Source organism: Macadamia integrifolia, chromosome 3 (genome assembly GCF_013358625.1).
Source record: "Macadamia integrifolia cultivar HAES 741 chromosome 3, SCU_Mint_v3, whole genome shotgun sequence".
In the NCBI taxonomy this organism is placed as follows: domain Eukaryota; kingdom Viridiplantae; phylum Streptophyta; class Magnoliopsida; order Proteales; family Proteaceae; genus Macadamia; species Macadamia integrifolia.
In genome coordinates, this window is record NC_056559.1 from 23,141,581 (window position 1) to 23,165,572 (window position 23,992).

Consider the following 23,992-nt stretch of genomic DNA (forward strand, 5'->3'; position numbering starts at 1 on the left):
TTTGGCTTCAAAACATGTGCTATTAGGATTGGCACGTCTATTGGTGGTTGGAGAACAAAGTAGAGATTAAGTTTGTGAGCTATAACTATATGAGGTTGTTGGGTTTACTCGCACTTCATTTTATTTGCCATATAGGATTCTTCATTAGTATTAACTCATTTTGTTTATTTCTAATGGTCCACTGAAGCTTCACCTTTATGAGTGCTCTTCCCATGCTTTGGCATCCTATATTGCAAAGGCTTGGCATAACCGTGTTCTATTGACTAATAGTGATTTATCATCCTTTATTTGTACTTTTGATTATCTGAAGTGGTTCCTTGCTTACAAAAGTCCATTTGTGGAGATGCCTTACCCGAGAGAGACTGCTTTGAGTGGAAAGAATGTTTAGAAGAAGGTGATGGATGAAGAATCTAGCTCTAAGAGATAGAAGAGTAAAGACCTAAAGGTGGATGATGAAATGGACAAGACTAAACAAGCTGATGAGGCTGAGCTCAATGATGTTTAGGAACTCTTTGAAAAAACGAAATAAGAGTTGGACATGACCATAGTATTTATTTTTATTTATTTTCAAACTTTGGTGACTTTAATTGATTTGCTCTGATGTGGGTTTTTATTATGAATATTATCTTCATAGTCAGAATCTAAAATTCCTCCTATGACCATTAATCCTTTTGCTGCCATACTAGATTTTGTTTCTAGTTTTATTCCATATTTTTCTGAAATAGAATATCTAACTTGGACATCTATTATTGTTATATCGTTAGGTAATAATACTATTTCTATGGGTGAAAAAATATCATATCCTAAAGATCCTTTTGTAGACTTTACTGGTTTTATTCCTCCATTTTCAATAATTTCCATCCATTCAACTCTTGGTTCTTCATATATCCTTGTATCAGAATCATTTTTACTTTGTAATTGAGCCTTTAATATGGTTATTTCATCCTCTAGGATTTCTACCTTTTTAGTAACTATCTTATCTTGTAATTTTATTATCTTTTCATCTATCTTTGGAATAATTTCTGATCTATCTAAGCAATTCTTACATCTTTCTTCAAAGCATTTTTCACATTTATATCGTAATGTTATCCATGGATATCCTCGACATTTCTTACATGCTATGTCATGTGATCCTGATCCATTTTTCCATCGATGATTATCTTCTATGCATATATCTGTTAGTACACATATATTTTCTTCTAAATATTGTTGCATAACACTTGGAATTTCTTCTTCATCTTCTTTATCCTCAAGATTTGGATTATATATCTCTATAGACACAATGCTATATATCGATTCTGTATCACTTAAATCATCTTCAACATCTATTAAACAACATTTTGAATCTTGTACCACTAAAGATCTTTTTGTATCTTCATTTATTCTTCTTGGACACTTTGATGCTAAGTGGTCATCTCTATCACATATAAAACATCTTAATTTTCTTTTATAGATTCTATCTGGATCATACATCCTAGCATGATGATCTTTATTTAAAAATGGTCTTCTTGCATCAGATCTTCTAAGATAATATCTTTTCTGAGGTCTTCTATAACTATAATTACTTCTTTTTTGGTATCTAGGTCTATATTGGGGTCTCTGTAATCTGGTTTTAATGTTTTGTTTTCTTCTATAAATATCTTTTCCTTCCCTTCCATATATCTGGGGTACATAAATATCTTTACAAAAACTATATTGTTCTTTTTGAAATTGTTGTTGAATCTGGATAGTTATACATTTTTCTTTTAAACATTTTATAATATGTTGTATTCTAATGCCTATATTATCATTCTCTGGAATATCATTTATAGGATGCCATTTTTGTCTTATTTCTTCTCCTAATTGTCCTGGTAACTTCTGGAATAATTTATCTTTTACTGATTGTGTAAAATAATTTCCACTTATGCTTGCAAAATAATAATATTCTTTAAGAAAACTTTTTGCATACCTATAATCTGTTAAAACTAGTCTTTCTAACTGTGCTAAAGCTTCAGTCTGTTGTTCTATCCGAGAACTATTAGGATCTCTTCCTGTTGCTAACATATGTATCTTATTAACAAAATTATATGGATTTGGTCCAAATGTTTTTAATGTTCTAAGTTCTTCTGGATATTCTACTTTATATCTCTCCCAATTTGCTTTCATTGTTTCTCCTAAAAATGTTTCTAAATATTGATATAATTCATCAGTTTCTTGCGGTTCTTTAAATTGTAAACAGTCATTTAAAACTTTGCTTTTCCATATATCAAGGACTGAGTCTAATTTCTGGGGGTCATGGTATCCTATATTTAATATTTTTCCTGATTCTTTTCTATCTGCAAATACTACTGGTTCTTCTATTGGTAGTTTTTTCCCTCTAGGTTTATAGATTTTAAAATCATCCTTTGGTTGTTCTAACTCTGTTGGTTCTAATTTCCATCTTGGTCTATTTCCCCAAGCCATATTTGGGTTATTAGGTCCATATGGTCTTGTTTGATCATAGGTAACATCATTCATTGCTTCAATATTTTGTAATTCTTCTATATCAGATTCTAAACTTTCATTTATATCTTCATTATTTTCTTTATTAATTAATAATCTAGGATTTATTTCACTGGTTTCATTGGTTTTATCAGTAATATTTTCATTTTCTGTTATTTTTCTTATAATAAATCTATCACCTCTATCAATTAATTCTTCTTCCTCTGTTATAATTCCTGATTTTATTGCTAGGTTTTCTAATCTTATTCTGTCTTCTTTGAAGAGTTCAACACCTAGTTTTCTTTTAAATAAAAGTGTTCCTATTAAACCATATTTATCATGTTGTTTTAATATTTTTATGTCTTCCTGTTTTATTATCCTATCTTCCATTATCATTGTTATTTTGGTTTTCTAATTCTTTTATTAATCTTTCTCTTTCTTCATTATCAATAGTGTCTGTTGTACTACTTTCAGCTCCTGGTCTTGTTTCATAATCTAGAAATCTTAATCTATAATTGTTATTACTGTCTTGATATATTAAGCTATCTCTTGGTACATAAACTGTATTAGAATCTTTATCCTCTGTTATTCGGCTTAAATTCCATTCTTGTCCTGCTAATATCATTGGATCAATTTCTGGAGGTTTTAATAATTTACTATATTTAGATCCTATCCCTGCAATAACTTCTTCTATCGAGATCTTATAATTTGTTGTAGAATTATTTGTTATTTTTCCTATCAATCCTATACACATCATTAAATTATCTCCTTTAAAGGAATCATATCCTTTTGTCATAACTTTTATTTTTATATATTTTGGTAATTCTTTTATTTTTAATTGGAAATCTGGTGCTACATAATATAATGATTTATTATTTGATAAATCTACTTCTGTCATGGCGATTAAAGCTTGTCTTAGTTGAGATTTAAGATCCCATCTTTCATCTATTAAACATATCAGAACTTTCGTTCCTACCTTTTTTCTGGCAAATCCTTTTATTCCTATTATAAATAGTCCTAAATGAAAATACCTTTTATTTGCTAATAATAACTGTCTAATGGATTCTTGGCTAATTACATCAATGGTTTCTACTTCATCATTTGATACTGATAAAGTAACTTCCTGATATCCTGAGAATAAACTAGTGTCTCTTAAAAAACTATTATGTGCATATAGCTGTCTTGGATTTATCATATGGGCTTGTTGTGTACTAAATCTGGTAATGTCTGATTCAACATCAACTATTTCTTCTAATCTGATATCTTCATTATTACTATTACTTCCACTTCCTCTTAAGATTCTTCTAAACATGCTATCATCGGTTGTATTTTGAGGTCTGGTATTTTGTTCTTGTATCGTTCTACTTCTTCCTGAGAATGGTCTAAATCTATTCATTTTATTATATATGGTTTTGTTGATGTTCCTTCTTCTATAACTTTTTCTACTGGAATGAAACTTCCATTATAAGTTTTTCTTATAATTTTTACATTGTCATCGGATGTAGATATTTTTAAATTACTTAGTTTCTGTCCTATATCATCGAGTTCTCTGGTAATTTTATTATTTATATCTATTTCTTCTATTTTCTTTAATATTTTGATTAAACCTATTATGATCAAATTATTTTGTGTTATTAAAATCTGATCATGAGTTGCAGGTGGTTTATATTTTGTTAATCCTTGATTTTCTATGGATAATCCTAATGAATAATCTTCTAATAATCTTTTTAACTCTGTTAATTCTGGTTCTAAGTTTGTCATTAAAGATTTTAAGTGTTCTAATCTTCTTTGTTCGTCTAAAATAATCTCTGAAATTTTAGGTATTATAAAATTTTAAAAGATCTTCTATATTTTTAATTCTTGTATCAAACTGGTTAGTTATTTCTAAAAATTTTTGTTCTATCTTTGTAGATAATCTTAATAATTCTAATATGATCATTTTATCAGATTCAGTATCTTGCTGAGTTTGTTTTAATAATAAAGTAATACTTCTATTAATATAATCTAAATTTTGTTGTATTTTATTTACCTCTGTTCTTATCTTAAAAATTTCTGATTGTAAATAATCTATTCTGTCCATTCAGTAAAACTTCTTGGTAAAGCTATTAATGGATAATAATTTCTATGAGAATTTTTCCAAGAATTATATCTTATAATATGATTATTATATTTTTTAAATAATCCTTCTGGAGTTAGATAAGTTTTTTGTAAAATAATTCGTTTAACTTCTTCTGGTAAATTCTTTAATTCTTCTGATGATTCTAATACAGATTCACAAAAATCTTTATAGTATATTTCAACAATTCCAGTTAAGGAATTTATATCAAGATATTCAATTCTAAAATAATCATAATAATAAATTCTATTGTATTCTCTGACAAGATATTCTATGAAGCTGAAGTAATTTAAATAAACTGAAAACATAAGATAAACTGAAAATTTCTTTTTAAACAAAGCTCTGATACCATAGGGGGGTTTTGGCCGGAGACTGCCGGTTCAGGAGGGTAGCACAGAAGGATATGTGCTGGTCAGAGGGCACAGAAATTAAAGGAGAAGAAGGATATGAGGATATTTTGTAGGATTTTTGACAGAAAAAGGGAATAAAATGAAAAATTCAGGATTGAGATGTGCTAAAATCCAGGGAAATAGTGATCTCCTGGTTCTGTATAGCAATCAGAACGAGATAGGTATAAAACCTTACTCCAATCCCTTTTTTTTTTTTTTTTTTTTTTATCTAAGCTTGTATAAGACGCCATGCTCATACAACTCACATCCTCACACTGGGGTTCAACCGGTGATACACGCACAGTTTTTAGGCCCAGTTCTTTTGGAATGCTTACTCAGACTGTCATTTTTTAATTAGGGGAATACTTAGCCAGGAACTGCAAGTCTTCCAGTTCATGTGGGACGCCATGCCAACATGATTCATACCCTCACACAGGGGTTCTGCTCCCAGGGACTAAATGGCCACCTTGCCTCAACGTCCAGAGCATAAAGACCTATTCTTTTGGAATATTACTGGAGAAACCAAGCAGTATGAATCTAAGGCTACATAGTCTGATTGTCAGATGTACCGATCTAGATCTAGAGCTTTAGACTACTCTCTGGTTATATGTCAGTCCACTACTCTTGACATAATACAGAGTTCAAGTATCGTAATCGCTCCCTAAGAAAGATCTTTGATCTTAACCTTCTTTCAGTCATTGCGGAATAATTAAAAGGAATTTACATAATCAAAAGAAAATTTTCTGTCTGAACCCTACATCATATCCTTTAATCCTTCTTGAGAGACTACTCACACATTTAAATTAGACCATAACAAAATTAAAAGAGATGAACAAAAAGTAAAGGAAGAGCTTAACTGGATCTAGCAGCCAGAATCGAGAGGCTCGACTGTAGGCTTCAGTCTGATGCTAGATGAAGAAGCTCTGGTATATTAAAAAAGGGAAAGAAACTTACAGGAATGATGAACTGCTTTTATTATATCAGAGATGCTTGTACAAAAACTATTACAAAGTGATAACTGAAAATTTTTCTAAGGAAAGAGGCTCTCTTCTTGTTATGAAGTGCCTTTCTCTATTTATAAGAAAAATTTACAAAGTATATTACAAAATTTTTGAAATCCGGGGAGGTCAGTCAACAACAAACATTTAGTTAGGTAATAATAAGAAATTTTACACAAATAGCACAAACTATAAAAACAGGACAAAAAATAGCTCAGGCTATAATATTACCTAACTATGAACAAGGACCAGATATAAAAAGACTAGGAGGATTTGGATCAACAGATATAGCCAGCACTAGCAACCAAGTAATAGAAAACTATACATTAGCTACTATTGAAAACCCAAAAACCATTCAAAAAGAAATAGCCATATTCTGCCAAGTAAAGAATAGTCTGAATAATTTACAAACACTTTGTAGAATAAAAATAAATAAGAAAATAATATATTTAAAAGCTATAATAGATACAGGATGTACTAGTTCTATAGTAAACCCAAGATTTTTTGATAAAAATGATTTTGAAGAAACAAAGAATCCAACAATAGCAACTTCAGTAGATGGAATAGAAACTGAATATAAATATAAATTAAAACCAGCCTCCATAAGTTTTAAAGATGTTTGTGATAAATATTCAATAGATTATCCACTTAACAATGTATATTTAAGGAAGTGTCCTTGGGATATGTTGTTAGGACTAGGATTTATATTAGCTCAGTCAGGAGGATTATATGTTAACAAACACAGTATTATAATATTCAAAAACATAACACAAACACCAACTTATCCACCATATCTAAAACCCAGAGATAATAAAAAACTATTTGAAGAATGTCCATGTAATATACCCGGACAGTGTAAAATAAATAAAGAAATGAATAATATTGAATTAACAAAAGAAGAAAACATTATAGAAGAATTTGAAGAATTAATTTTAGAACAAGACATTATAGATTTTGAAGATGGAATAAATCCATCATTAATTTTAGCTATCTTAGAAACCTCTAACAACATTAAAAAGACTATAGAAAGGTTAGAACAAATAGAAATAATCCAGGATAAAAATCCCTTAAGACATTGGGAAAAAGATAAACCAATCATGAAATTAGAAATTATAAACCCAAATTTAAAAATAAATTCAGGAGTACCAAAATATCACCCAATAGATTCAGAACAATTTAAACTCCATGTCAAAGAACTATTAGATCTAAAATTAATAAGAAAATCCAATAGCCCACATAGATCAGCAGCTATGATCGTAATGAAAGAAAGTGAAAAAAGAAGGGGAAAAAGCCGAATGGTAATAAATTATAAAAGATTAAATGATAACACAGTAGATGATGCATATAATTTACCTCAAAAGAATTTTCTTATTCAATTCATACAAAAAGCCAAAATATTTTCAAAATTTGATTTAAAATCCGGATTTCATCAAATAGCTGTGGAAGAAGAATCTAAAGCATGGACAGCTTTTACAACAACTGAAGGACATTATGAATGGAATGTTATGCCATTTGGATTAAAAAATGCACCTGCAGTTTTCCAAAGAAGAATGGATGATATTTTCCTACCTTACAGAGAATTCTGTATAATTTATATCGATGATATATTAGTCTTTTCAAAAACTGAAATAGAACATATAGCACATCTTCATAAAATATTCTCAGAATTTTATAAACATGGATTGGTAGTTTCTAAGAAAAAGATGGAAATAGGAAAAGAAGAAATTAAATTCTTAGGACTTGAGATAGGATTAGAAAAAATAAAATTACAACCTCATATAGCTACAAAAATTTTAGAATTCCCTTCAGAATTAAAAACAACAAGAGAAATAAAAAGCTTTATAGGATTAGTAAATCAAGCAAGAGATTTTATTCCAAACTTAGGAAAAATAATAGGACCTTTATATGCTAAAACAAATCCCAAAGGAGAAAAGAAATTTAATTTACAAGATAAAATGTTAATAGAAAAAATAAAGAATATAGTAAAGATTATTCCACCCTTAAGATATCCATATGATTCAGAATATAAAATTATTGAAACTGATGGCTCAATAGAAGGATGGGGAGCAGTTTTAAAAACAAGACCCACTGAATATAATGATAAATCAGAAGAAAAAATTTGTAGATATGCCTCTGGCATACATAAAAGAAAAAATTTAAGTCCTATAGATTGTGAAATAGAAGCAGTAATAGCAGGATTACAAGCCTTCGATTTCTTTATAATACTAAGAAGCTTTACACTTAGAACAGATTGTGAAGCCATAGTAAAATTTTATAAAACCCTTAATGAAAAAAGAGTAAGTACAAGAAGATGGTTAATTTTCCGAGAATTAATCTTAGGAAAAGGATATAAAATTAAAATAGAACATATAAAAGGAAATAACAATTATATTGCAGATTACTTATCTCGTGAATGTTTACCCAAAATATTAACATAAGTTTGACATTTTTCAGAAATCAAAAAGATCTGAACCAAGAAGGAGTTTCTCTCCTGATTCTGATCAATTCCCCAGTTTAGAAACAGTATACAAGAGATATAAAAAGAAGATGGATAAAGGCAAGAAGCCTATAACCCCAGAACGGAGCCCTTCTCCTGATACAACAAGAAAGACAGCAGAAATGCTGCAACAAGCCTTGGGCAATATTGGAATCAAAGGAAGGTTTAAAGAAGCCCCAGACAATGGGATTCAGTATGGAAGAAGCTATTTAAAGCCAATAGATGAACCTTTTGGGTTCAGAAGTATGTATACAGTTGGTACCGAAGAACAGATTATCCTTGATAATCTATGGGTATCTTATAATAAGATCTTGAAAGATCCATATAACAAGCAAAGAAGAGAGCATTTTATGACCAGCATAAATTGCTGCAGTTATCAATTTGCCAAGATAAAAGAAGCAAGAAAAGAAAATTATCCATATTATGTTCTTATTGAAGGACATAATCCTGGAGTATATGATAGATGGACAGAAGTCTTACAACAACTCAAGAATTATCCCAAGCACCCCTGGTTCAAGGGATTTCATAAATTAGAAGAAGCACTAGATTATGCTCGTCGTAATCTAGGACCTAATTTTTTTATAACACCAGCCCTTAGATTTCCAGTATCCAAGGTCAGGGATTCAACAAGTTTCAAAGAAGCATTGGTCAAATGTGAACAATGCGATACAACAAGTTCACGAATTGCAGAGATACAAAAGAATGAATCTCAGCTTAAAACAGAATTACAAGCTGTTAAAGAATCTGAACAGAAATATTATCACCAGTTGGCCTCAAAGATAAAAGAAGTTGATGAATTAAAAGAAGCCCTACGGCTCCTTCAGCAAGCAAGATGTGATACAACAAGTATTCCAACACCTCCAGCATATGAAAATCTCCTTGACAGGATTCAGAAGATGGAAGAATCAATTAAGAAGAAGGAAGAATATGAGAAGATTCTCATGGCTAAAACAAGCTCAGAAAATATAAAATCAAAAATTGAAAATATATTTGCAAAAAAATTTTATCCAGAATCTTCCAGTGCATCCACTGAAGACTTAGCAAAAGACAGATAAGTCCCAGTTCTATCGGGAACCAGATACAATCAACAAAGAAGAATCTCTTCATCACAATAGCAGAAGACCCTTTTTGGACCCATAACTTTGAATACTTTTATTGTTTTTTAATTTTTATGGTGTCATGATTTTATATTTGTTTTTTATTGGAGACCGAACCTAATTTCCATCTCAGACTTTAATTGATTTGCTCTGATGTGGGTTTCTATTTTGAATAAGGGGTATGGTGTATGGACCATAACTTTGAATACTTTTATTATTTCTTAATTTTTATGGTGTCATGATTTTATTTTTGTTTTCTATTGGGGATCGAACCTAATTTTCATCTCAAACTGCATATGTACCCCTCTCTGTGGAGATCAAGTCGAACGCAGTTCTTGTCTTTCATTGATTGTTTTAGATATAGTATTTTTTTAGTTGATCCATCTTTGTGAGATATAGGAGTTCTATTTCATCCAGATCGACTAGTTTAACTGCTTTACCAGGTAGGATCACAATGAGTTTGGAATTCTCCCTTAGATCATGAATAGAAACCCTCTGCTCTTTGAAGGCTATATCACTCACTAGCATTATACGGGGTACAACCTTTTTATTGAAGGCTCTAGCCATGCGTTATTTATATTTTTTTTTTTTTCACATTGTCCATAGCACGTAGCATTTTCTCATTGATCAAATTGAGTTCTTCATATCTTGGCTTCTTCTATTTTGCTTCCAATGATTCATTATCCATGAGAACTAGGCTCATTTAATGCTTTTGTATTTAGTTTAATAACCGGGATATGTCTTCCGATTTTGACATCCACAGTCAAGGCGGAGGCTAGTGTGGTTATACACTCTAATTGCTGCAATATTTTGAAGATTGGTTCTTTTTTCGTCATAGGTGGGAGACTCTCTTATTGCCTAAAATATTGATCCATAGATATATCTAAGTTACCGTCCACAATTTGGAAAAGCATAGACTTAATACTAGTTTCCAAGTCATAGATCTTTTCGATCCAATGTAGGTAAGAATCCTTCTAATTCTCGTTTAACATAGATGATCCTATGAATTGTGTCCCTTAAGAATTGGTTGTCAAATTTTAGTGCATTGCACTCCTCGACCAGTAGGATGAATTCTTGTCTATTGAATGTATTGTTGGTGTATGATGTCTTGTATTCCGTCGCAATTTAATCCAAGGAGTACTGGTGCAGTACCTAGACAGGCAGATGGCGGTCCCGCTAGCCGGTTAGCGGGCCGTGGGGGTTGCAAGGGGGGCAGGAGGCCCCCCTACATAGCAGGGGGTGTACGCCCCCCGCTCGAATTTTTTATTTGAGGGCAATTGTGTACTTTCCGGATTAGGGTTTTTTCGCTATATATTTGTAGCGAGGGTTTCTTTCTCTGTAATGCAAGCAATACTGAGAGGTGTGAGGACGAGCGTTGTAACCATATTCTCCATTGATAGTGAAGCAGGATCTCATCTCACCGGGAACGTAGGCAACCTTGCCGAACCTCATAAAATCCGTGTGCATTGTTTGTTTTGTTTGTCCATTATCTTCTGCATCATTTTAGGGTTGCGTTTCTACATGTATTATATAATGCATCAATCTCATCTATCTCATGCTTGAATTTAGCAATGGCGAAGATACTATTTTGGAAATCTTCGGCATTGTCTTCCTCTTTAGGCTTGTGAATGTTTTCATTATCATTGGAGACTTTTTTGTATTCTTCAGTATCACTACCAATGTTCATACACACATTTCCTCAGCCAAGAGTTCTCCTAATCCAATAGCGGCAACTGCCTAGGTCATATCCTTGGTCCTATCTACCAAAGATGGGTCGCATTGAATGTCCCTTCTGCCTGTGGTATTCACAAAATAGTTCTTATTTGTACCATTTAGGAAGTGGATACGGCAATGGCCGAGGTGGGAGTGGACTAAGTAAACTCTCAGCATGGAGTTTCAAGAAGACTGTCAAGAATGGCAGACCCAATTCAATGAATTATCTTTTGGGTTTATTAGAAGAGGTTCTTTGCAAGATGAAAGGTGTAGATCCAGACCAATTTGGAGTAATTGCGTTGACTTTTTCCACCTTATTGTTGGCCGTAGGTTGGAATGCCTTCTTGCTGTTGTTGGATTGATAACTATCTTTGGTGACAATGGGTAAGTTTCCTTCAAATATGGCATCTTCTATTAAAGATCCAACTTCGACCAATACCGTGAAGGTAGGGAGAGATTGTGCAAACATGTAATTCTTGTAATATCCATAAAAGTTTTTCAATACCATTTGGACTTGTTCTTCTCAATTGGTTTGTCCCACATTAAGGTAACCTTCGCCCTAACATGAGGAAAGTGGTGATCCATTCTTTAGGCATTTTCCTTGTGGTTTTCAGTCCCTTCTGGTTATTTCCATTTCAGTATTTTAAGAGTACTGATTCTCTTTTGATGTTGTCCCAGGTAAGAGTGTAAGAACTATCAAGAGACACGCAAAACTGTAAGGCTAGCCCAACTAAGGATAATTGAAAGGCTTGATCGAGTTGTTCATCGAAAAACTTTTGTAGTTTTAATTGGCCAATGGAAGCCTTCAAATGAGCTTTAGGGTTTCCTGTACTGATGAACTTCTCAAATTTCTACCTAAAATCCTAAGGGTAGGCTAACATTAGGAAAGAAAGTTGATCCTTCCATGTCGACAATCTGTTCCTCAATGGCCTTGACCCTTCTAATGGCCTTTTCCAACCTTTCCATTTTTTCACAGAGTGCCTTCTCTTTGGCCATTTCTTCCTCGGAGTCTGGTGGTGGCTCAAGGTGGACAGATATGTCATTGCCAACTATCCCTCCTTTTGATTCAGTTACTCGTGTTGGTCATGACAAGGATTGTTCGGGAATCACATGAGATGCTTGATTTTTAAATATTATAACCAAATCCTCAACAATCTTTCTCAGATCGGACATCTCATATCAAAACTAACTTGTTTTGGAGTTTCCTTCATTAATACTAATAGGTGAAATTGGTGATGACTTTGGTAAAGGATATGAATCTAACTTCGGATCAACCTAGATCCCTCTCTAGTCCAAGTAGGATAGTGCATTCTCATAGAGGGGGGAATGGTGCTTAAACCAAAAGATAAGCCCTTTATCAAACCTCATTCAAGCTAGCCTAAGCCCTCGATATCGTGCCTCTACCCAAGGAAATGATGAACAAACAAAGGTGCATACCACACAATACCATTCCAAGACCCTTATATGGAAATGTTATTCACCCAAAGTTAGTAAATTTTGAAGCACTATGTGTGTAGTTTTTATATTTTGAATACATTTATGCAATTGATATTCAATAGGACATAAGGTTCCCTTACTATAACAAAGATCATCGGATATATCTCACACTAGGCCTTCGCTCAGTGTTCATATGGTACGTTGATGCATTCCTTTAATATATCTGAAGGTATTGGATTGGAGGGTTGTGAGTTCGTCATGAGGCCCCGTGAACCTTCATTTCAATCCCATAGCTACTTGCCACATGGATGGCCATCCATCCATGCAGTGCAAGTGTGTGAAAGTGTAATGCATGATGCTTGTTAGTTACAACAAAAACCCTAGCAAACATGTACTTTGCATACAAGGCTCAAGTAATTAATTTTGCAAACAAACAAAGCACTTGTGTATGACCTAAACAGGTTTAGTATGAAGTTTGACACCATCCCTATTGGAGTCGCCACTATGAGCGCCATACGGGGTTTTGCATATCTGTCCTTGTGAAAAGAGTGGTGTAGGTCTAGCAATCTCTATTAACTGAGAATCGCCACATAGATTAGGATCTACGACTCATTACTAATTGAAATTGAAATGACTCCATCCGAACTATCTAACCATGGGTTAAGGTTCATGTCAGATTACAATCCAAGGAAGGGGTTAGTTAGGCAGCTCGATCCACCCAATAAAAATCAGACTTCAACATTAGATAATATACACATTATTGAATGGGTTGTCTAGGTTTGTGTATATGCAAGCATCAATATCTCACACATTGAAAGGGAAAGCATGGCAAAAAATATAGGATAAAATTCAAATCCACATACTTGTATCCATTTGCTCTGCATTATTAGTATACCAAATGTAAAGCAAGCATGCTAAAATTAAGAAATCAAGACAAAACTAGCCCTATTATTCATCTCATGAAACATAATGCAAGTGACATTGTGGACACGGGGATGTGGATCATTGCATACATCCACCATGGATATATGAGAAAAATAAGAACTATCTTGAATTAAAAGAGAATACAAAAATGTAAATATGTTGAAAATAAGGAATTAACTGCAAGAAAATCATCATAGAAAATAAAATAAAATTGTAAAAGTCTCAAAAAAATTAGGTTATATATAAAACATCAACATAAAAAAAGTTTGAAAAATAAAAATTTTGCAAAAAAGAAAAAGAAAAAAACACCTTCAAATGGTCTGTAATACGATATTCTATGGAAGGAAAATACCAAATTCTGAACAAAACAGTAAGAAGACAAATCCATGAAAACAATAAAATAAATCTAAAAATGTGAAAATTTCACAGTAGGTAGATCATGACCTAATCTACAACTTTTAAGAAGAAATTTATATGAAATTATATTAAAAAAAAAATCATGTAATTGATTGCACTTCATAGCTACCCTACTGAGGACAGCAATAAGTTGTGCTTAGTAGAAGTATGATAATGACAAGCTCAAATCTCAGAATACGAAATTGTAAAAAGGAAAGAGAAGAAGATTTACCCCTTGCAACTTTTGTGAAGGGTGGGTGATTGGAAGGACTTGGGCTTAGGTGTTGTTAGTGTAAAGAGAAGAAGATTTACCCCTCACAACTTTTGTGAAGGGTGTCTGATTGGAAGGACTTGGGCTTAGGTGTTGTTAGTGTATTGGTTAGTGTAAGCTCAAACTGATGTGAAGTACAGCAAAACAGCTCCTTACGATTACAGTGAGTGAATCTCGGCGACTTGAACTACGTGGGGTTGTCGGACTATGCATGTGGGATCTCCAAAACATGAGAAGGTTCATGTATTTATAGCTGAAAGACCTCTTGGTCAACCAAGGCAAGTGTAGGATGCTTCCAAATGGGTGTAATCTCTTTCCTCCTTGGAGAGAGATCTTATGTCTATTTATGGGAAGTAAATATTCCCAAGAGGTGTAGACAAATAATCACGTTTTTCACATGGGTTTTCTAGAGTCTTTTAGATGTCTTAGAGGTCTTAGTGTGTGCCTAGGTGCATGCTTTGGGCGGCAAGAACGAGATTGGAGATATGGCTAAAAATTCATTAAATCTCTACAAAATCGTAGAACCCAACACAGTTTGCATTATAGCCGACATGATTGGTATCTAGTTAACGCCGGCCAAAATGCAAATAGTGTCTGCCAAAGTGCATCCTGCACTGGCTTGGCCTAAGTCAGTTTAACTCTAGCTCGAATTGACTCAGTGGGTGTGATCCAATTGGGTTTTAGGCTCAATTTAAGATTGGTCTATGGTTTCTTGACCGTAACTATAGGATCCTTCCGGGTCTCAAGTGATTCTCAATTCATCATTGCTTAGCTCTTCTAAGGGTGACAAAATGTGGTGTCTACACTCCTATGTGATCTCAGGGGCTCGCAATTCATTTCATATGTTGTTTGAGAAGATGTTGTGCGGAGTACCCAAGCTTGATGCACTAAGTCAACCAAAAGGCCACCAACGGTATCCTATTCGTCATCCTCCAGAAACCTTCAAGCGCGCCTTCATATAAGTTACCTAATTGGAATATCTCCAAGTGGCCTTATCTCTATCCCTCAAATTTTGATCCTGTGCATGCATTTGTACCAAATTCAATACACGTAACCTACCACCAACCAAGAAAAAGCATCTAGGGCATAACTTCTTCAATTCAATAAATTTGAAGGTGCGGTTTGGACCACTATGCTCTTGAAGGAATGGTGCATCATGAAAAACACATTGTGTTAGAGAAATTTTTATAATTTCTTCGTTCAATATTGTAAAAACACGATTCCAGTTACATTGGAATGATAACATGAAGAACTACGTGTTTACATTATATTCCTCATAATTCTTCCATATGGCCTTCACAAATTAGTTTCAAAGTGGATGCATATATGCAAATCTATGAAACCTTTAATCAAACAATGAGGGGTCTTCATCTGATGCTGTAAGAAGCTGCCAATGTCTGCATAACCAAGTATCACATTGCCAAATGTCATCATTCATACCAGGATGCCTCATTAACAATGCCAAACATTGTTCCCAGAAACTGACCTATTTGCACTGTTTACATGTTATATGACTCTTGTGCATCACCCAAACATCATCGAAACATCGATAACATCACCACATGGTTTCCAACAATGACAACCCTCGATCCAATTGACCAATTGTGTCAGATTGTTTGTCTGTTATCATCGATGGGTTGAACAAGGGGGGATCTTCCATGGATTGAGCTTCAAAAGCCATTATGGAGGTTATTTTACCCTTTTACTTGATCTTTTTCTATTGTTTTCTTTCTGGCAGAGAACTTTCTATATATTTCTCGCGAACGTTGTAAATAAAGCCCATCACCTGACTTCAAGGTCGTTTTAGGTTTTCGTTTTCTCGGGTCTGGTTATTTCAACCTTGACAGTTTTTTTCCTGTAATCATCTCTTTCGGTTGGAGCTTCTCCTATGCTGTTTTCTGTCAATAAATTTTCCAGTTTCTGACACCTATTTCTTCCTGTGGGTTCCCGCTGGCCGCATATCCCATTTTTCCCAGTAACAAAAGATTAAAGGTAAAAGGTAGAAGGCAAAAGTAATAGAACAAAATGCTTTATTTGTGGGGAAAATGATTTGAAGATGGGGAAACTGGCAAACATAGAAATTTCAAAGTTTGAATTCAATGATGACAATGACGGGAAAAGCCAAACAATATTGATATTTGCAGAACAGGAGAAGAAAGTGCGGGCCACTGTGGACTGTGGAGCAGTGGTTTGTTGTTACCTTTCAGTGGATAAAATCATTCTCTCGAGAAAAGCTATTCCAAATCCTGCATTATTTACCAAACAGTAGCTTAAAGACAAATTTTTTTTTCTCAGAAAGTCGTTGTCTCTGATGTCTGAGCTGTAAGACAGGGATAGAGCGTGGAGAGAGACAGAGAGAGAGAGGAGTACTTCACTGGGCAAAAAAAATTTTGATTTTTAAATATGAATCGATCTCTTGTTCTGTTTGTCTAAGAAGAAGAATTAGAGCTAGCAATATAGTTAGAGATTTTGTGGGTTGTTGTTTGTTTTTCAGTTGAGTGAAGGGAAAGGTGTTAGATTTGGAAATGGCAACATTTGCAGGGACAACCCAGAAATGTAAGGCTTGTGAGAAGACGGTTTACTTGGTGGATCAGCTCACAGCTGATAACAAGATCTATCACAAGGCTTGCTTCCGATGCCACCATTGCAAGGGTACCCTAAAGGTTGATTTGTTCTCTTTTATTTTTTTTATTTGTTTATTTTTGTTCTTAATGATATGCTTGTGAAACTTAACTCCAATCAATTATAAAATTATTTTTCTATTCTCTGATGAGGATTTATCTTCCCTGTCTTATTCTCTAAATATGGCTGTTTCAAGTTTCGTCTTTGGTGATTTTTGGTTTTATGTACTGTTTTCAGAGAATCTATACTGGCTATGAGCAATAAGGGGTTAGTTGGGTTTAATATTCAAAATATCTTCTCATCTCCCTCTTCCTTCTTCCTCTACTATAGTTTTCTAATAGATTCCTAGTAGAAAATGTGGCTTTACTTCTTTGATGATGACGCTGATCATCTTTGCTTGTTTACACATTATGGTTTGTAGAAATTTAAGGGGAAATTATGGGTTTTTTTTTTTTTTTTTTTTTAATTAGATCTTCTAATTTATCTTCTATTTCTTTTTCCCAATCTTGGTTCAGTTTAGTCTTAGAAAAAGATGTTCTCATTTTCTGCAGCTTTTATAGTTAATTCTCCATTGATGGAGTTCAATTTGATGCTTTTTGGTTGTGTGCTTTATTCAGTGCTGGGGGATTTGAGGTTCTATATTTGTGTGATTTTAGTATGGATCCATTGATATGGTTCTAGATGATTGACTGGTCCCTTACCTCATCATGTCAGGAAATTCTGTAACTTCATTTTTCATCTTTCATTCTTTATTTCCGTATGGTTTCTTTGCAAATTGCCAATGTGCTCCAACTTAAGGAATCAAAATAGTTGATAAGAACTGTGCTTGAAGAATTTTGCAGGAAATGTCGGTACTGGTATCGTTTCTGCCATTGCATGCTGTCAAACATTATAGTTTACCGAAGCTTGTAGTTCATTATGTATTGATTCAATAATAGGGTTACATCCATCCATGTAATGTTGGCACCGAAGGAATCGCTCGTCCCGCGAGCAACTTGGAAAAAATTTGCCTGAAAATTTCCCACATTGCTATGTAATCACATCCTTAGATCTTCAGATATCTTCACCGCCTCTTCAAATTTGGTTAGTAATCTTTCTATCGGGACTAATTCCTAGTCATTTTAAGTTTCTATGCATCCAAGGAGCCAAAACTTCCCTGAATCATTTCACCCATGTTTCTCCAAATAGGTGAGGAACTCTTCAAGAACCAGCTCATCCACTCTAAGTTCCGTTTTCCTTGTCCCCCTCCCCCTGGGGGATAAATCTGATACTTTTAGTTTTATTTCATTCCAGCCCTCCAAGTGATACTATAACATACTGATTTCCCATGCACTGGTAGAAGATCCTTTTTACCCTCTTTCCTCCTTCCAGAGAATTTTCTCTAAATTCCTTACCATCACAGCCATTTCACCAACAGGGCAGTATCCGTGAACCTTGTAGACCTTCGTTCTTTGGTTCACAAAAATAGGTGAATTCAACAAGATAGAAATCTGATAGGAAATCTGGCTCGAACTTCTTCAACCAATTTTTTTCTTTTATTGTGTCTGAAATAGAGAGCCAGGACAAAAAAAAAATTGAGATAGAAGATGGTTTCCTAGGTGATATATCATGTATCCATCCGTTATAAGATGACTTCTAGCATTACTCCTGGTTGGCACTTTTGAGTTCCTCCAGGTGAGATCTTGATCTTTCAAGAGCTTCCTAACACATGAGGCTCCAGCCCAATAAATTTTTCTTCAAATGATTCACCATTTCATTCTGATAGCTCTATCTGGTACTCTGAGGTTGTCAATTAACAGTTGCATGGCTGCTATTTAGCCCATAAATCTCGATGATCATCTACTCTTGACATTCAGATAATATGTAGGAACTAATGTATGACCCCAATACTTCCTTTAAATAAGCCTGGTAAAGAATTTTATTCCAACAGCTCAATCACTGTTCTTTAAGAAACTATTCATTTTCTCCTAAATTGTGAATCTGGTTTCTTAGTGTTATTTAATTGAGAATGTGTGGTTGTTTTCCTTTTCTTGAAATAGTTGTTTTCACAAAACTTTCAGGAGAAAACAAAGAAAAATATCTTTGTTGATTAAAAGGAATGCAGTTTCAACAGCCTCACCTATAGTGATCTTTTAGCATTCTCATATGGATCCTAAGTGCTCCTTGATTACTTCGCATTTTAACCAAGTAATGTCCATCTTCCGGAAAATCATAATTAGCTAGTCAGCAAAATTATACAAAATTTCAGCAGTGCAAAGTTCCAAAATTTTGGCAGGGCAGAGTACTCAGGATAGTATGCTAGTCCAATAAGAAAGTTTTCCTTTTATACAGATAAGACTATGAAATAATTCCCATCTCTAGTAGTAGTTCTAATGAAAACCTGTAGCATCTATGCACAAATTAAAATTGTTACAAGAAGTGGCATAATATTTTATATTGGTCAGATTTCAGTTATTTATATCTCATCATGGCAGGCAATATGAAGCCTGGACATGCCAATTGATGCTTCCAGATTTCTCGTTGTTCTGTTGTTTCGAAATATATGTAAAGATTAATTAGTGCTCAAATATTTTTATCAGATTGAATGTGTTCCGCCAAGAGGCAGAATAAAGCTTCAAAAATTAAAATTAAAAAAAATATATATGAAAAATGATTTAAGGGATGATTATACTAGGGAAAATGAAATTTTACAACTGTCAATAGTTAGAGAAAACCCTATAGAGCAGCTATTCACACGGCTCAACTCACTCTAGCATCTTTCGGCACGTCTTTCATTCATTTTCCCCACATTTTCCTGATTTTTAATGTTTATTTTGTTTTCCTTTTCCAGCTGAGCAACTACTGCTCATTCGAAGGTGTTCTGTACTGCAAGCCTCACTTTAACCAGCTCTTCAAGATGACAGGCAGTTTGGACAAAAGTTTTGAAGGTGGGGCTGGCCTGTTAAAGAATTTCTCTTGATTTTGTTTTAGCCTTAATGTTTGTTTTGTTTAATTTTCTGTTTTGTCTCTTCCAGGTGCTCCAAAAGATGTTAGAGTGGACAAATCAGCTGATAAGGTGCTTCACTTGCTCAACTTTGATATTACTCTTCTTTAAACATGAAACTAATTCTGAAACATAGTATTTCCCCATTATACAGTTATCCACATAGTATTTCCCCATTTTACAGTTATCCTTTGCTACATAATACCCTCTTGGAGTTGCTTTTAATTATCTTCTAAATTATGCAGGACCAAGCCAACAATAAAGTTTCGGGTTTGTTTGCTGGAACTCAAGATAAGTGTGTGTCCTGCAAGAGAACTGTGTACCCACTTGAAAAGGTAAACTTTATTAATAGACTTTATGATGTTTGTAGAGCATTGGATGTGTCTGTGGTCATTGCAATCCTTTGCCTCAAAACGCATGTAGATCTACAACAGGAGACCACCCTGTTGTAGCTGCTTCCTTACATCTGAGTGCTAACCTCTACCTTTGGCCTGGTAGTTCATTATGCAATTTGTTATCCGATAATCTTGAAATTACTGAGATGCATTATTATTTAGTGCAAAGTATAGACTAGATGGTTAAAAAAATAAAGCAATGGGTGGGACACTAGCTTCCTTAACTCCTAGGCATTAACTGGATTCAATTGTACATATGATTCACTGTAACTAAACATATTCAAACAACAGACTATTTATTGAACCCATAAAAGTAAGATCCTTTTGTTCAAATAATAGATTAAGTAAAAAGAAAGTTGAATTGGTAGGATGAAGGAAATAGCAGCTCATGGGACACATGCTTGCAGTGCACAATGAAGAAGAAAATCACAGATAGGCTACAAAATTGTGTTGGCTGATGAGTAAGCTGCTCTTATTGCACCGACAAAACTTTTCATGATCATAATTTGTCGGTCTGCCCCAAAATTAGGCTAGCAAGCCTGTACCCATGTCAGCTGTTGCTTCCTACTCTGCTTTGCCTTGCTAATGAATGCAAGAATCAGGCAGAACAATTTCTCCAATTACTAATAATTGTTGGTTGTACACAAAGTTTTAACTATTAAATATACTAGATTTTTAAAAAATTTAATCTTGTTTTACAACACTAAATAAAAACATAATTTCCGACTTTCCGTATACAAGAAAATCTTCTTTTGGGAAAGGAGCTGAGCAGTTTGCTTTTATAACTGGGGTTCTTATCTCAACCTTCATTTTGTGTTAAGGGATAGCATGTTAATTTAATTGTACATGTTGAGATAAACCTCATATATATATAATAACCAATGAATTACTGGAACATCTAATAATAATTAGTTGGTTGTAGCAATTAGAGGTTATTAGTCATGCACTATAGAACCATGTTGGTGCCCAAAAGAAATTTTAACAGTAGATCTGTAGATATGCCAATCTGAGTATGTTTCAATAGAGTGAGATTCTCTTTCACAGACCCCAAAAAAATTGCTATGAAGTTACTGTATAAATAGTTTTATATATGCATTGATATTTATGTATCAGTTTAATGAAATTGAAGTAGGTTTAAGTCCGACTTACGTGGCAAGCAAGGGCGCTGCTTCACCTTGCTTTCAACTCAGACTAGCTTTCACAAGTGCACAACAAGGATAGCGGCCCCCAAGAAGAGCTAAACTAAACCACTTGTATGCTCCATCGAATCAGTTAACAGCTCCATATATAGTCTATGTTTCAGGCACCGGAAGCCCTAATTAGTTGAAGTGGTTGTCATCCAGATAACAGTGATGTTGATTTTATTTCCTCAAGTCCCATGGCACCTCCTGAGGATAACCTTGCCTTTTTGGGTCAAAAATATTGGACTGGACCATTTCATTCAGGTGGATTAGCAGGATGCGATGAGGCTCTGCACTCGGAAGTTTAGTCTTTTCAAAGACCCAATCTTTATGTAGATGCACTACATTCTCTGCTTTAGAACATCAGGTATCCTATAATTCCCTATTTCCCATTATAGGGCAGAGGTTTCCCACAACGCCAAAGTGGGGAACTGCAACAATGAGAGGGCAGGAGATGGTTCCGTTCAGTACGGGCTCACATTTTGACTGAGAGTGTCAATGTGGGCCCCACAGATAGAGGGTGGGGGAAGGAATCCCCACCTTCTAAGGTGCAAACCAATGGTTTTGACCTTAGGAAGACAACCTTGGCTTTACTCTGGATCCTCCTATTAATTCTACCTGCATAATGGGTCTTCCATTAATTCTACCTGCATAATGATTGCTCTTAGTTGTACAGGAGTTTGAACAGTAAGTAGGGTTTACAGGTATCTTTAGAATCAACTTGTATGTGTGATGTGCCCTATGAACAAATATCTACTTGTATCAAGCCAGTTTCCCTTTTAAGAGGCTTAATTGTTTTCTGACTCCACCATTCTCTCAGGTAGCAGTTGATGGTGTCTCATACCACAGAGCTTGTTTCAAGTGCTCCCATGGAGGCTGTGTGATCAGCCCATCTAATTATGTTGCCCATGATCACAAACTCTATTGTAAGCATCACCATTCTCAACTCTTCAAGGAGAAGGGTAATTTCAGCCAACTTGGCAAGCATGAAGACAATAAAGAGATGACTGAGAACACAGTTTCCAAGTGATGCTAGGCTAATTCTATGTGTTCATCATTCAGGGAATTGGTGCATATCACAGCCTTCATTTATGGCAATATAGGATATCATATACAATGGATCTTGAGGCATTATACGTTAAGAGAGTTATGAATGAGTTGCAAGCAGTATGGGTTTGGTGTCTATCCCGGTCTTACAATAAGCCAAGGTCTTGTGAAGCCTTTGCTTTAAAGTTCCAGTTGGGTGTGTTTTGTTGGGTCTTGGACCTCATTATCTTTTTATAAGTATATTTAATGACTTTTATCATCTCAATAATAGTGCTGCATGTTTAATGTTTGGTTTTCTATCTCATCTTACATCTTAAAAAATATGGATTTGATTGTCACTAAGAGTGAACTGGTCACCAACTCGATCATCAATTTTCAAACTATTTAATAATAGAACTCCAATACTTGAAAAAGAAAAAGACCCAGTTTCTATACACCATGGGTGTGAAGGGAATCCCTGCATTCCAGTCAATCATTGTGATGGGATGAGTGTACAGAACAAGGGAGGGCATTTCAGACCTTCAACTAGTAAAGAGGGGAATAATAATGACCCTAGGATCGTGGGTGTAGAATACATCGACAGTGTAGAAAAAACTTACGAAAGGAGTAATAATGACCTTAGGATCGTGTGTGTGGAATACATCGACGGTGTAGAAAAAACTTACTCTAGAAAGGAATCTCTAGGATTTTTCTTGGTGTTAACCATGTTGATTGCATCGAGCATGTAACTAGTCGAAATTTTTTTCCATAAGTGTAAATTAGTTATAAAATGGGAGCAATAATGAAATTTTAAATCTTGAATCAAAACATAGTACAGAAGAATGCTATCTGGTTGCATTGCCCCTACACCAACATGAGGCCCAATGAAAGGGGGCCGAACAAGGGCATTAATAGGGGGTGGAGTCGTTATTTCACTCTTGTGTCTGGGCACAAGACCGTGTGACTAGATTATGTTGTTTTCCTCACAAAATAGATAGTATTCTTTTCTCCTAAAATATATTAAGAATTTCAAAAGGACCGTATGATTAGATGATGTTGTTTTCTCCCCAAAAAGATAGTGTTTTCTCCTAAAATATATTAAGAATTTCAAACGTAGAAGCAATAAGGGAAAGTCATCACATTAAAGTAGAATATTTAAAAGGTAGGTCATCATTATACGATGTAAAAAGCGATGACATTTTAAAACGTAGTCATTAATGCATGTCATATCTATCCCCAGTAAAGAACCTCTCCAACTCCACCGACCTTCCAATGATCCATTCAAGGGCTGAAAAAGATACTCTCCAACACCATTGACCTTCCAACGACCCATCCAAGGGCTGAGAGTGCTTAGACACATATTCCCAGATGTTGCCAGGTGTTGAAATGTGTGATCAAGCACTCCCCAACCCTTGGATGGGTTGTTAGACAGTCAGTGGTGTCGAAGCTTAGTGGATCTTTTTTCAGTGGTAGATATGACTATGATT

At 34.3% G+C, this 23,992-nt stretch overlaps 1 protein-coding gene across 1 annotated transcript; it reads left to right on the plus strand.

The window, feature by feature from the left end:
* Positions 1 to 16,588: 16,588 nt before the first annotated feature.
* Positions 16,589 to 22,823, plus strand: LOC122074577 (LIM domain-containing protein WLIM1-like). Its single transcript, XM_042639461.1, has 5 exons — positions 16,589 to 16,961; positions 19,751 to 19,847; positions 19,935 to 19,975; positions 20,149 to 20,238; positions 22,300 to 22,823. Exons 1-5 carry the CDS (start codon positions 16,824 to 16,826, stop codon positions 22,507 to 22,509), a joined length of 576 nt encoding a protein of 191 aa, XP_042495395.1. The 5' UTR covers positions 16,589 to 16,823; the 3' UTR covers positions 22,510 to 22,823.
* Positions 22,824 to 23,992: the final 1,169 nt, after the last annotated feature.